This window comes from Hippoglossus stenolepis, chromosome 8 (genome assembly GCF_022539355.2).
Source record: "Hippoglossus stenolepis isolate QCI-W04-F060 chromosome 8, HSTE1.2, whole genome shotgun sequence".
In the NCBI taxonomy this organism is placed as follows: Eukaryota; Metazoa; Chordata; class Actinopteri; order Pleuronectiformes; family Pleuronectidae; genus Hippoglossus; species Hippoglossus stenolepis.
The window spans coordinates 27,089,445-27,104,745 of NC_061490.1; the positions used below are offsets into that span (position 1 = coordinate 27,089,445).

At 46.6% G+C, this 15,301-nt stretch overlaps 1 protein-coding gene across 2 annotated transcripts; it reads right to left on the reverse strand.

Moving 5' to 3' along the window:
- Positions 1-3,166: 3,166 nt before the first annotated feature.
- hjv (hemojuvelin BMP co-receptor) lies at positions 3,167-11,337 on the reverse strand. Of its 2 annotated transcripts, XR_007032887.1 has the most exons (5): positions 10,940-11,337; positions 6,799-6,919; positions 4,612-5,174; positions 3,616-4,349; positions 3,167-3,240 (listed from the first exon to the last, which is right to left on the reverse strand). XR_007032887.1 is itself a non-coding variant. In XM_035163699.2 (4 exons), the coding sequence occupies exons 2-4, from the start codon at positions 6,875-6,877 to the stop codon at positions 3,717-3,719; spliced, it is 1,275 nt and encodes a 424-aa protein (XP_035019590.1). In that variant the 5' UTR covers positions 6,878-6,919; positions 10,940-11,336; the 3' UTR covers positions 3,266-3,716. The 2 variants fall into 2 exon arrangements, 1 of the variants encoding a protein (XP_035019590.1); XM_035163699.2 differs by lacking the exon at positions 3,167-3,240 and having other exon boundaries at positions 3,266-4,349; positions 10,940-11,336.
- Positions 11,338-15,301: the final 3,964 nt, after the last annotated feature.

Consider the following 15,301-nt stretch of genomic DNA (forward strand, 5'->3'; position numbering starts at 1 on the left):
GCAGATTAGTTCAAGTGTGAGATTCCTGAACGGGATCCTGACAAAAAACTAAAAGATATTGTTGTGGTTTAGAAAAAAACTTATTCTGATGGGACTGACTTGATGTTGGTTTGTGTTTTTGTTCGTTTTCGTAACTTTTGTGGTTTATTATTGTTGTGTCAAATATGATTTTTTTCTTTATTTGTCTTTTTGGTGCGTCCTTTTGTCGAGTATCAAATTTGCTTAATTGTTAATTTCTGGTTTTAACTTGAAGACGAGTTGCATCATGACAATCCAAATGAATAAATAAACAAATAAAGTAAAGATGCTGCCGCTAAGGTAGGAGGTTAAAACTCACTTCTCTGCAGATCTGATGGTCCTGGTCTGATGGTCCTGGTCTGATGGTCCTGGTCTGATGGTCCTGGTCTGATGGTCCTGGTCTGTTGGCTTCGTGTTGCAGATGCTGATATTTATCCTGGTTTCAGTGAAGGTGTGTTGTTGTGCTACGTCACTCTACATCACATCATCACTGATTTTTCACGTCTTTTGTTGAACTTCACGCTTCATGACGATGAATAGTTGACAAATCCCAGCTGCTGACACATAGCCTCACTCTTCACTTTAACGTTCAGACTCCTTCAAGAAAATGATCATGCTAATAATGATAGTAATAATGCTAATAATCACATTAATAACAATCTTTGTTTAAAAAACCTTTGTTTAACAACCGAAGATTTAAAGCTGCAATACTGATCTGGAAACAATTACTTTTATTAATTACAATTAATTTATTGAGGCAATAAATTATTGATGCATTAATGTGTTGTCATTTCCTGTTGCTCCAGGAAGGAAACTTTTCTGTGTCATTGTTTTCTTTGATAAAGTCAAACTTACTGGAAGCTTCAGTGACACACACACACACACACACACACACACACACACACACACACACACACACACACACACACACACACACACACACACACACACACACACACACAGATGGGTGTGTGCTGGAGCCAGTAACAACCTGATTTGATGATAACATTCTCAAATACAACAGAAGTTGTGTCATTTCATATTAACAGGCTCCAGGAGGGTGAAGTGTCATCTGATATCCTCTGGAGCTGCGTTCGCACGTGGATCACAGACGATATTGAGGTTCAAAACCAGTTGAATATGAATGTCAGGGCTTACGGACACTTGGATGAAGTCTCTGTCACTAGTTACTTCAATTGTATTTGATTTGGCTGCAACATTATTTACCCCTGAAACTCCGAAAGTGTTTTGTGGACTCAAACACTTCACCCCCCCTCCATCATAGCGGTAAGTAGATGATGATGGAATTTTCATTTTTAGGTGAACTATCTGTTTAAAGACTCTGCAGCTTGTCCTAAATGCTGCAGCACGTGTCCTGACAAGAACCAGGACCAGAGACCACATGTCTCCTGTGTTAGCTTCACTACACTGGCTTCCTGTTACATTTAGAATTTAAAACCCTCCTCCTCACCTACATTAATAATATGGCAGCATCAAACCTTAAAGAGCAAATAGTACCTTATCACCACTAGAGCCCTGAGCTCCCAGAATTCAGGCTGTCGTCCCTAAAGTCTCTAAAGCAGAGGAGGAGCCAGAGCTTCAGCATCAAGCTCCTCTCCTGTGGAATCATCTCAGCTTCAGTTCTGGAGGCAGACTCCCTCTGTACGTTGAAGATTCAAACCTTCCTTTAGGTTGAAGTTAGAACTGATTCAGGTTTGTCTTGGACCTGCTCTTAGTTCTGCTGCTGCAGGTCTAGAATGTTGGGGACACACTGAGTCAAAGTTAACGTGATGTACGTTTTACACAGGTCAGCTGGAACAATCACTGAAATCACTAAAAGCGTTCACGTTAGCATTAGTGTAAACGGAGTGAATTCTGCTGAGGTTGCTGCTGGTGCCTTAACATAACTGGCATGAAACATAGCTACCATTAGCTTCATGTTAGCTGACATATATGTTTATGGTCTATTTGACTCTAAATGATCATAATTTACTAAATGAACATCAGCTGTTTGAAGAAGACTTGAAACTAGAGACTGAGACATAAAGTGAGAAGTAGAGTCATTTTCTATAGAAACTACCAGTGGAGTCGCCCCCTGCTGGTCAGAGGGAGAACACAGGTTTCAGGCTCAGGAGTCAGTTTTTATAAACATTTTAAAAAATACTGACCTTTTATAAAAACATTAGAAACTAAAGAAACAACCTGAAAACTCTTCATCACTTATTTTAACATTAACATTCAGTTTCCTGCTGCTGATAATCAGTTTTGTTTTAACTGGATGTCTGCAATAATAATATTAATAATAGCTTGAATTTATATAGCGCCTTTAAAGAGACCCAAGGACGCTTTACATATGTCTGTGAGGACAGAACAGAAGAGAAAAGAAAGTAATTAGTACAAAACAGGATAGAAATAAACAGCAGGGTGGAGCATTAACTGAGGCCTTAGTGGTCGGGTGGTGCTTGAGGGTTTTTAGAAGTTGTCGACAGATGCAGCGCTGCGAAATTCGGCAGGGAGAGAGTCCCAGAGGGGGGGGGCTGCGACACAGAAGGTTCTGTCTCCAAAAGTTCGCAGTTTGGTGTCAGACCACGATTGGAGAGAAAACCTGAGTTCGAGGACAGCAGCCTTCTGAGCGGAGTTTAGGGTTGGAGGAGGTCAGTTAGATAAGGTGGGGCTCGGGCGTGGAGGGATTTATAGGTGAGTAGGAGGAGTTTGTACTTGATGTGGGCCTTGATCTGGAGCCAGTGGAGGTGAATGAGGGTCGGGGTGATGGGCGGCTTAGTGCGGGTGAGAACCCTGGCAGCAGAGTTCTGTACATATTGGAGCCGCTTCAGGATGTTGTCAGGTGCACCGGACAGGACTCCATTACATTCCAGGCGGGAGGTGATGAAGGCATGAGTGAGGGTTTCTGCAACGGAGTTGGGGAGTGAAGGAAGGAGTCCCGAGATGATTTTGAGGTGAAAGAAGGCGGATTTGGTGACGGATTTGATGTGGAATTGGAAGAAGAGGGTGGAGTCAAGAATGACACCCAGGCTGCGAACCTCGGGGGATGGGAAGATGGAGCAGGAGGAGATCTCCAGCCTTCAGGAGCAGAAAAGTTCTGAACAGTTTGTGTTGAGTTGAATCAGGTAAATCAGGTTTCACCATGAAACAGGAAGTTATTTTATTTTGTCTCAGCCTGAAGACGTCTACATGACAATATTCAGTCAGTCATAGCACCACCTATTGGACACAGGAGATGACATGATTTAATCATTGCTACTTGTAGCTTTAATTATTATAATTATTTTCAAGTCGACTACCAGACCCAGAATGCACTGCTGTAAGAAAGTTCTGATGCCAGAAAAGATCCAAGCGAACGTGACGATGTCAGCATGACGATGTGTGATCATTGCTCCACCCACCTGATGATGTCACATCCTCATCACACACAAGTGTTTTATGCAGTTTTTCAATAAATATCAACTACATTTTTTTTTCTTGTTCGAGATGTAAACGTTGATAGTTAATATTTTACAGAATCAAGTTTACGCTCCACAAATGAGGAAACATGGCGGCAGATTAAAACATGATCATGTGTTCTGATTAGAACCTCACTTCATCTGCGACAGATTATGAACACGTAACCTCGGGCGTGTTGTCCTGCTGTTAGTTTCAGTCTAAGCGGAGTGACTTCCTTCCGATGACTTCCTGCTGCTTCAGGCTCTGCTCAGAGGTCCCAGCATGCCGAGCGGCAGCAGCAGCAGTGTCAGGTGTGGTTGTGCTCGTTGCTCGGCGGAGGTGACCAGCAGCAGGTGAACTCTCTCCTGCTCTGAGATCATGTTTCTGGCATCCTGCAGCGCACTGACGGCGGCTGTGCTGGAGTTCAGGTCTCCGCTGGTGATCAGGTCAAACACACAGGCCTGGTAGTAAACATCTTGGGCAGGAAGCAGCGTAGCACAGTGGTCATGGGCGCTGACATCATCAGGCTGCGAGGAGTCCAGCGGCGGCAGCGGGCGCAGCGTGTTGAATCTTTGGGAGGGGGGGCAGCCCCACACACACAGCTGCAGGTCCTGGTCGGGGCCAAAGGCCTCCATGACGTCACGCGGCGACCGGATCGATAAGCCGAGCGACCGGCCGCTCTGACGCACCACCAGCAGCGTGCCAATGTGAGCCGCTCGGATCTCGACGTGTCGGCCAGCAATGCGAGTCCAGACAGTCAGGATGTGGTGACCTTGCAACTCGCCACTCGACACCGAGCCGTCAGCGAACGCCGCAGGGACGTTGTCCAGCTCGGCCTGGTAGAGCTGCTGACCAACACACTGACGCACATTTTTAAAGATGATGGTTATCTGTGAAGAGACAAGACGCAATAGTCAGAGACACTTCCTGTCAACCATCGTCAGAGTGACCATGCCCAGCAGTGATGTAACAGCGTGCAAGGTCACTGTAGCCCACAAAATCAAACACTGAAAACATTTGTTAATAAAGTTTCCTTCAACAAGATGACCACGTCCACGGCTGCGTTGAATTGCAGGATTAAAACCAGAACAGGAAATACTGCAGCACATGAGAAAGAGGTAACCTGTTCGTCCTGTGAACTCTGTGACTCACCTTTGTGAGCACCGTGCCATGTGAGCTCGCCCTCTTTGGCGAGCTGGTGGCCTGTATGTACAGGTATTCGTTATCCATGAGAGGCCACGCCCCCTGCATGGAACACGTCTGGAAGTCATCGTGGAAGGTTCTGATGTGTGGGTCTCCGAACACGCCACAGTGCAGGTACTCTGGTGTCCGACCTTCTCTGCTCAAGAAGCTCCTCTCGTAAAAGCAGGCATCTCCCGACAGCGTGCCCTGAGGGAGGGGGCGGGGCTGGGCTGTGGGCCCAACTCGGGTGCAGCGGTGCTGGATCAGGAGGTCCTCGATGCCCTGAACCGCAGAGTGGTACGCCAGGTCACCGCGACACGCCCGTGCCATCCGTTTTGTGCACATGCCGTAGGAGCGCAGGGCGCTGCAGTAACCGGTGTTCACCGCCTCCCTGCTCAGAGCTGCTCCATCTGGTCCACCACCTCTTCCAACGCCATCAATCCCGCCAACGCTGCCGCCACCGCCGCCGCCCAGGTCCAATGTCGCAGCCACAAAGTCAGAATTACATCTCAGGATGCGACAGGAAGCTGCAACTGCAGAGACAGGAAGAACATCAGAAAACGTTTCTGAAGACGCTGAGGTTCGGAGGCTTTTATTGTGAAGAGTCGTTAAACTTCCCCTTTGAGACGTCACCAGCTCGCAACACAGATATATATCATCAATTGTTGCCATGGATACAAGTCTTCAAGTATTTTAAAGAACAATACATTTTCTCTTTGTTTATAAATGTGAGCTGATGAATAACAAGCACCTGTTCTACGAGGTGAGTTACATCACATTACATTTCACTGAGCTGACGCTTTTATCCAAAGCGACTCACAATCAGTGCATCAACCATGAGGAACAAACCAGAACAACAAGAATCAAGAAAGTACAATTTCTTCAAGAAAGCCAAACTACAAAGTTGTATAAGTAAGTGACATGTAAGTGCTACTAAATTGTTAGTTTAAACTTTTATTCAAGGTATAGTCTGAAGAGGTGTGTTTTTAGTTTGGAGGACGATGTGTAGACTTTCTGTCCTGATGTCCATGTGGAGCTCGTTCCACCGTTTAGGAGCCAGGACAGGAAACAGTCTGATGTTGTTGAGTGTTTAGCTCGCAGTGAGGGAGCAACAAGCCGATTGGCTGATGCAGAGCGGAGTGAACGGGCGGGGGTGTAACGGTTGACCATGTCCTGGATGTAGACTGGACCCGATCCGTTCACAGCACGGTACCAAGTACTAGAGTTTTGAAACGGATGTGGGCAGCAACTGGTAACCAGTGAAGGGAGCAGAGTAAAGACCAGTTGAGCTGCTGCTTTCTGGATGAGCTGCAGAGGTCGGATGGCAGCAGCAGGCAGACCTGCCAGGAGGGGGGGGGGGGCAGTAGTCTAGGCGTGAGATGACCAGAACCTGCACCGCCCTCTGAGTGAGAAGGGGGCGTGTTCTCCTGATGTTGTACAGCATGTATCTACAGGAACGTGTTGTTACAGTAATGTTGGCAGTGAGGGAGAGATGACTGTCGAGTGTCACACCCAGGTTCCTAGCAGTCTGGGGGGGGGGGGCTAACACGGAGTTGTCAAAGGTAATAGTCAGGTCGTGGGTGGGAGAGTCTTTCCCTGGAAGGAAGGAAGTAGTTCAGTCTTGTCAAGGTTAATTTTCAGGTGGTGTGTGGACATCCACTGAGAGACGTCAGTCAGACAGAGATTCGTGTTGCTGCCTGTGTTTCAGATTGAGGGAAAGAGAGTTCAACATATCCAGGATCTGTTTATCCAGCTGAACTTATCCTAACAATCACAGTCAGGCCAAGTGGTCACATGACGCTGGGTATCAACTCGTTAAGTTATCTCAGGTTTCTTCATCAAGATCTGAGACAAGAAAGGGGCGGAGTTTACTACATATGACCAATCACAGACATGGACAGTTTGACTGACAGCAGAGCTGAGGATCAAACTGTTGAATAATAAAAATCAGAGGAGAACAACCATCCAGAATAAAAGACACAGTTCCAGCTGCTGAATGCAGGAAGAACAGCTGGTAAAACATCTGGGATTGAGTCAATATGTATAAGTAAGTGTGTGTGTGTGTGTGTGTGTGTGTGTGTGTGTGTGTGTGTGTGTGTGTGTGTGTGTGTGTGTGTGTGTGTGTGTGTGTGTGTGTGTGTGTGTGTGTGTTCGTACCTTCAGGTAAACTCAGCTGGACCAGCAGCAGACTCAGATGGATACAGAGTTTCCATGGTAACATGGCCCAAAGCTTCATTATCAGACTGAACCCAGAACAGGTTCGTAGACCAGCGCCGCCCTGCAGGACAGAGTGAGAACTTTTAATATTAACACTGATGCTCAGAATATTAGGAACAGAACCCAGGATCTGTTTATCCAGCTGAACTTAACCGAACAATCACAGTCAGGCTCAGTGGTCACATGACGCTGTAATGAGCTTTAGTTTGACACGCACTATCTGCACTGACTCTGAGGACACACACTGACTCTTAGGACACACTGACTCTGAGGACACACTGACTCTGAGGACACACTCTGACTCTGAGGACACACTGACTCTGAGGACACACTGACTCTGAGGACACACTCTGACTCTGAGGACACACTGACTCTGAGGACACACTCTGGCTCTGAGGACACACTCTGACTCTTAGGACACACTCTGACTCTGAGGACACACTCTGACTCTGAGGACACACTCTGACTCTGAGGACACACACTGATCTGAGGACACACTGACTCTGAGGACACACTGACTCTGAGGACACACTCTGGCTCTGAGGACACACTGACTCTGAGGACACACTCTGACTCTGAGGACACACTCTGACTCTTAGGACACACTCTGACTCTGAGGACACACTCTGACTCTGAGGACACACTGACTCTGAGGACACACTGATCTGAGGACACACTCTGACTCTTAGGACACACTCTGACTCTGAGGACACACTCTGACTCTGAGGACACACTCTGACTCTGAGGACACACACTGATCTGAGGACACACTGACTCTGAGGACACACTGACTCTGAGGACACACTCTGACTCTGAGGACACACTGACTCTGAGGACACACACTGACTCTGAGGACACACACTAATCTGAGGACACACTCTGACTCTGAGGACACACTCTGACTCTGAGGACACACTGACTCTGAGGACACACACTGACTCTGAGGACACACACTGATCTGAGGACACACTCTGACTCTGAGGACACACTCTGACTCTTAGGACACACTGACTCTGAGGACACACTCTGACTCTGAGGACACACTGACTCTGAGGACACACACTGTCTCTCAGGACAGACGCTGACTCTGAGGACCCACACTGACTCTGAGGACACACATGGACTCTGAGGACTACACTGACTCTGAGGACACACTCTGTCTCTCAGGACAGACGCTGACTCTGAGGACACACTCTGACTCTGAGGACACACACTGACTATGAGGACACACACGGACTCTGAGGACACACACTGACTCTGAGGACACACTCTGTCTCTGAGGACACACACAGACTCTGAGGACACACTCTGACTCTGAGGACCAACACTGATGTGAGGACACACTCTGACTCTGAGGACACACTGACTCTGAGGACACACACTGATCTGAGGACACATTCTGACTCTGAGGACACACTGACTCTGAGGACACACACTGTCTCTGAGGACAGACACTGACTCTGAGAACACACTCTGACTCTGAGGACACACACTGACTCTGAGGACACACACTGTCTCTCAGGACAGACGCTGACTCTGAGGACACACACTGACTCTGAGGACACACACGGACTCTGAGGACACACACTGACTCTGAGGACACACACGGACTCTGAGGACACACACTGACTCTGAGGACACACTCTGTCTCTGAGGACACACACTGACTCTGAGGACACACTGAGAACACACACTGACTCTGAGGACACACTCTGTCTCTGAGGACACACGCTGACTCTGAGGACACACTCTGACTCTGAGGACACACTCTGACTCTGAGGACACACATGGACTGTGAGGACACACACTCACTCTGAGGACACACACTGTCTCTGAGGACACACACTGACTCTGAGGACACACTCTGACTCTGAGGACACACACTGTCTCTGAGGACACACACTGACTCTGAGGACACACACTGTATCTGAGGACACTGTCTCTGAGGACACACACTTACTCTGAGGACACACTCTGACTCTGAGGACACACTCTGTCTCTGAGGACACACACTGACTCTGAGGACACACTCTAACTCTGAGGACACACACTGACTCTGAGGACACACTCTGTCTCTGAGGACACACTCTGACTCTGAGGACACACTGACTCTGAGACACACTGATCTGAGGACACACTCTGACTCTTAGGACACACTCTGACTCTGAGGACACACTCTGACTCTGAGGACACACTCTGACTCTGAGGACACACACTGATCTGAGGACACACTGACTCTGAGGACACACTGACTCTGAGGACACACTCTGACTCTGAGGACACACTGACTCTGAGGACACACACTGACTCTGAGGACACACACTAATCTGAGGACACACTCTGACTCTGAGGACACACTCTGACTCTGAGGACACACTGACTCTGAGGACACACTGACTCTGAGGACACACACTGATCTGAGGACACACTCTGACTCTGAGGACACACTCTGACTCTAGGGACACACTGACTCTGAGGACACACTCTGACTCTGAGGACACACTGACTCTGAGGACACACACTGTCTCTCAGGACAGACGCTGACTCTGAGGACCCACACTGACTCTGAGGACACATGGACTCTGAGGACTACACTGACTCTGAGGACACACTCTGTCTCTCAGGACAGACGCTGACTCTGAGGACACACTCTGACTCTGAGGACACACACTGACTATGAGGACACACACGGACTCTGAGGACACACACTGACTCTGAGGACACACTCTGTCTCTGAGGACACACACAGACTCTGAGGACACACTCTGTCTCTGAGGACACACTCTGACTCTGAGGACACACTCTGACTCTGAGGACACACTCTGTCTCTGAGGACACACTCTGACTCTGAGGACACACACTGACTCTGAGGACACACTCTGTCTCTGAGGACACACTCTGTCTCTGAGGACACACTCTGACTCTGAGGAGTCGGAGTCTCTGCAAACAGAGAGATTGAGATGTACTGGGTGAGTTAGAGGCTGAGATCCACTTCACCAACCAGACATTGATTTAAACTTCCCTTATCCTTCCCTTTAAGGAGAGTGTGCACCACACAACAGTGGAGAGTCACTGTGGTGAGTGTTCAAGTCCCAGAGGGGGGGGGGGGGCTGTCACAAGGTAAATCTGGAAACTATCTGTCCCCCAAATAAATATTTATTTCACAGGATGAAGCTACTTAAAGGATCAAAGTATTAAAGTATGTGAGGTTCTCCTCGCTAACACTCCCAGTACATCAGTATCAGTAAGTGAAGCAGATGCAGTCTGTGGTACTGGGAGCACTTTACGGGTCAGGCTGGTTCTGTTGGGCTCCAGCAGCTGACAGAGGTTCATCCTCTGAGGAGAATCTAGATCTTTCAGAAGCTCATCAGAGGAGCTCAAAGGATCTTGTGGGTCTCTGAAGACCCTGGTCCTCCTCAGAGACTCGAACAATCCACACCAGCTCCACAGATCCTCTAAGAACATGATGTCATGGTTCAAAGGAAGGGATGGGTCAGTGGGCGGAGCTTTATACTGTTTGATCTCTTATCTCCAACTTAACCTGGAGCAGGTCAGCTGCTCAGTGTAAGTTACCGTGGTGATTTACCTGATAACAAGTCAACGAGCTTCGTAGGACTGAAAACTCTGAATTAAACCTGAAGTTACCTGATGACCACAAAATTGTGTTGTTGACAGGTTTGTTTTGTTGACGTTTGGTAAAAACAAATACTGACGGACAAACGTTTCACTTCAAATGAATCTGACCTCTGGGATGGGGGAGGGGCTCCGTGTTGTGTGTTATATATATATGACAGCTATATTTAAACTTCTGTTGCCCCCAGACTCACACACACACACACACACACCAAATAAACTGTCACAGCAGCAGCCACATATATCAAAATACAATAAAATACAAGGTAAAAATACACAAAAGGGAAAATAAAATACACAAAGTGCTGTGGAAGATACGACAGGAAGTGGTGACACTGGTCTGTGTCTGGATCTAACAACAGGTGATAAATGAAGAAGAGACGGAGCAGGGGCTGATGGGAGATGGAGTTGAATCACTTGTGTGTGAAACCTGTAGAACGTCTCTTACCTGGTTCAGGATCAGAGTCCGTCCATGTCCTCCGTCAGTCCCACACGCTTCAGAACCTGCAGGGGACTCTTCAGTTCTGAAGTCCCACTCCAGGTTCTGGTCTTTGCCTCATGGTCGTTCACAGCTGACGACTGAGCTTCAGTTTCTAAATAAATCACCAACAACCAACAGCTGCAGACCCACACACACACACACACAGAGAGAGAGAGAGAAACACACACACACACAGAAAGAGAGAGACACACACACACACACACACACACACACACACACACACACACACACACACACACAGAGACACACACAGAGACACACACACAGACACACACCTGGTTCAGGTTCTGCTCGGTGCTCTGCAGCCACAGACCTGGGTTCAGGGTTCAGTTACATCTCCTGACACATTTCTGGTTTCACAACAGAAATAAACTTTCAGAATCAACAGGAAACTAAAAGCTGTAAAACTGTGGAACATGTGAGTTAATATGTATGTATACTTCAACATGTTCATGAGTTTAAAACAATGATAATATGCCCTGAAACTTGTTTTTAAAGATAAAAATAATAAAATATTATGATAATTAAAATCTTAGTATACAACTGTAGAATTCCTCCAGCAGTGACCTCAGTGAGATGTTGTGACCAACCTGGAGTCTGGAGCAGGAGCAGAACGGAGGGAAGCAGCGTTTTACAGGCGTCAGCTTTTTGTTCACATCTAATCCGCTGCCTCGGTCCTGCAGACAGTGGCGTCGTAGGGGGAGTGGGACTGACTCCCCAAAGGGGAGGGGGCCCTTAAAAAGCCTGAATGATAAAAAAATATATATATAATAATAATATTAATTTGATTTCTAAGAATTTATTGAAAATGAATGAAACTGGGTGAATAAATCGATTGATTGACTGAAATTTATATCCAAAAATAGTGGAGGCTTCCTGAGGTCACCTGTCTCACCCCAACAAACAAATGATTCAAGATTCAAGATTCAAGATTCAAGAGTTTATTGTCATATGCACAACGATAACATTAAGCAGTCGCTTGCAATGAAATGCTTGGGTCACAGGCTCTCTTATAACAATGCTCAATCAAAATTTAAAATTTAAAATAAAATATACATATCTAAATATATATATACACCTAAAGAAAAAGAAAAACAATAGTGCAAGTGTGTGCAATAGTGCAAATATGCAATGTGCAAATATGCTAAGGTGCAGAGTTATGACAGATTGGAGGAGTTTAAAAGTCTTATGTCCTGGGGGATGAAACTGTCTCTGAGTCTGGTGGGGGGGCCCGGATGCTGCGGTACCGTCGGCCAGACGGCAGCAGGCAGAACAGTTTGTGGTTCGGGTGATAGAGGTCTTTAATGATCCGGTTGGCCTTCTTCCTACACCGCTGGGTGTAGAGGTCCTCCATGGATGGTAGCTCCGTCCTGGTGATGTGCTGAGCAGACTGCACCACCCTCTGTAGAGCCTTACGGTTGAGGGCGGTGCAGCTGCCGTACCAGGCGGTGATGCAGCCAGTCAGGATGCTCTCTATGGTGCACCTGTAGAAGTTGCAGAGAATCCTGGCATCCATGTTGAGCCTCCGCAGCCTGCGGAGGAAGAAGAGCCGCTGTCTGGCCGTCTTCCTGATGGAGTCTGTGTGGTTGGTCCAGGTCAGGTCATCACTGATGTGGACCCCGAGGAACCTGAAGCTGCTGACTCGCTCCACCGTAGTCCCGTTGATGGAGAGGGGGGCGTGTTCTACTCCTTGTCTCTTCCTGTAGTCCACGATCAGCTCCTTTGTTTTGCTGACGTTGAGATGGAGGTTGTTGTCCTGGCACCAAGATGTCAGGGCTCTGACCTCCTCTCTGTAGGCCTTCTCATCGTCGCCGGTGATCAGGCCGATGACGGTCGTGTCATCAGCAAACTTAATGATGGTGTTGGAGCTGTGGGTGGCCACGCTCCCACAAATGGTTTAGTCCTTGCCGCACACTTCTTCTGTGAACATAATGGAAGTCAGTGAGTGACTGACTAGTGGAGAAGTGGTGTTCAATATGTCAGGAAAGAAAAGAAATAAAGGAAAGAGAAAGAAAGCAAACAGGGCAGACAACTGTTGACAGATTTCTTTCCACAGAAAGGTGAGTCCATCATTAACACACTTTATTTCACCGGCTCACTGGCTGACTGTGTCGCAGGTTCCCAGTGTCTGATGTTCATATAGCCGAGGGTTTAATTCTCCTTTTACTGAGAGCACATAGTAAAATAACAACTGAACAACGTGGACTCGAACCTGGACGACGTGTCCGTTTACTTTTCTACATCTAGTCAAGTCTCGCTCAAAAACAACAAACCACTTCCGTTGGTGACCCTTCACAATATAAGTCCCATACAGATACACTGCTTATGATGACCGGAAACACAAATTCACTGACCAACCTTTCACAATAAGGCAACTAAATAAAATAGCTTACATTCACACTGGATGACCATACGGAGGGATTATCTTAAAAATGGCCATAAATGTGTGTGTGTAAGAGAGAGCGAGAGAGCGACTAACTTTTAATATAACTTCAACCTTTGAGAGGTTTCTTGTGTGATCAGGGTTCGGGAGATTTCATTATTACTTACACTAAATTGCGTATGTACTGTTCATTAGTAACTACCCTAAGAAACACTACAGATTAATTTGTACAGTTGACTGACACAAATGCATGAGGGACATCATGAATCGAGAGAGGAAGGGGGCCCTCAGAGACTGCTTTTGTATAGGGCCCAGAATCTTGTGCTACGCCCCTGCCTGCAGATGTAATAATTCAGTGTCAGGGATCCTTAAACTACTGGAGGGTAGTTCAAGTACTGACTGACGATTGTAAAATAGTTTGGCTGACCTAGATTGAGTTTTGCGTGCTAAAACGTCATTACTATCACAAGCTAGCGTAGCAACGGCCACCGTCATCTTGAAGACTTTCCATTGACAATGAAAACATCTGACACTGTTGTCGTAGACATGTTTAAGATCAACCCAGAGGATTTCTTAAAAACTAAATAAGTGACAACAAGCTGGATCCAAATACCTGATGCTGACTGAGCCGCAGTGTCATCAGTCAGGCAGCAGGAGGCAGCGCTGACAACTGTTTCTCATCAGTTTCCAAGTTTCTCACTTGGCCCCTCCCATACCACCTGGTCCCTCCCCATCTCAATGTGGCCCCTCCCCATCTCACTATACTTTTCACAGAAAAAAAACTTACTGTTACGAAATATTCCAGGAAAAAGTTCCAGGAAAAGGTTCCAGGAAATATTACACAAAAAAGTTCCAGGAAAAGGTTCCAGGAAATATTACACAAAAATGTTCCAGGAAAAGGGTTCCAGGAAAAAGTTTGAGGAAATATTTCCAGGCTTTTCCTGGTCGCAGGTCTAATGTGTCGTCATGTCAGATGAGGATCTGTCTCCACGACGACAATCAAAAAGCAGCAACATGTTCACTCAGAGACTTAAACTTTAAAAAATTACTTTTGATTTGGACATTTAGTGAAAGTTATCAAAGTAGAAGTATATAACACATTGGATCTCAGATGTTCACCAACAGAGGTGCAAACATCGCCTCCTTGAGGAAACATGACCACAGTGCGACAGCGAATATGTTTCAAGAACATTTCTGAATCAACACTGATGCTTAACGACTAAAATGTGTTTGTTTCTTGAACTTGGCCGAGAGGTCACGACCAAACATGACTCGACGGTAAATCCAGAAAAATTGTCTCCAGACAGGAAGTGACGTGTGACCTCTGCTGCAGAGGTCATGTGATCATGTTTACATCACTTGACACGTCGTCAGCTCTGATCACCACAAACTCTCTTCACATCTTCGTCTGTGTCTTCTTCGTGTGTCAGCACTTCTTCACCAGAGGTTTGTTTTAGTTTCTTCATGTTTGTGTCCCGTGTTAGAAGCTCCCTCCCCACCCCCACTCAGTGAATCAGTGGAGGATCCTCTGCTGTGTTCACACTGCTCCTGGATCTAGACTTTATACAGGAGCTCAGGAGGAGGAAGACAAACTGAGTCTGATCCTCCAGAGAAGATCCAGAGAACTGAGGAGCTCAGTCTGAAGCAGCTTAAGAGACTTTCTTCTAGTGAGAAAATCTAGAGAACTTCATATCACTGTGACCTCTGATCTTTAACCTTGATCACCCAAATCTAATCATGTCATTCGTCAGTCAAACTAAACATTTGAACCAAATTTAAATTCCTTCAAGCATTCATGTTCATAAGAATGAGATGTTGTGACAGACTCTAGCCACTAGGTGTCACCAGAACTGAGAAGCAACATTTGTCAGTATATTAGTTAAATTTGTATTCAAGTCAAGATTGCATATTAAAATACACAGACA

What these genes read in the sequence shown, in the direction of transcription:
- hjv (XM_035163699.2), bottom strand. Translation starts at nt 6,877, where the DNA reads ATGAAGCTTTGGGCCATGTTACCATGGAAACTCTGTATCCATCTGAGT. An exon ending in CCAGCTGAGTTTACCTGAAG is followed by an intron (nt 5,175 to 6,798) that starts GTACGAACACAC and finishes CTGTCTCTGCAG; the next exon opens with TTGCAGCTTCCTGTCGCATC. An exon ending in ATGGCACGGTGCTCACAAAG is followed by an intron (nt 4,350 to 4,611) that starts GTGAGTCACAGA and finishes GTCTCTTCACAG; the next exon opens with ATAACCATCATCTTTAAAAA.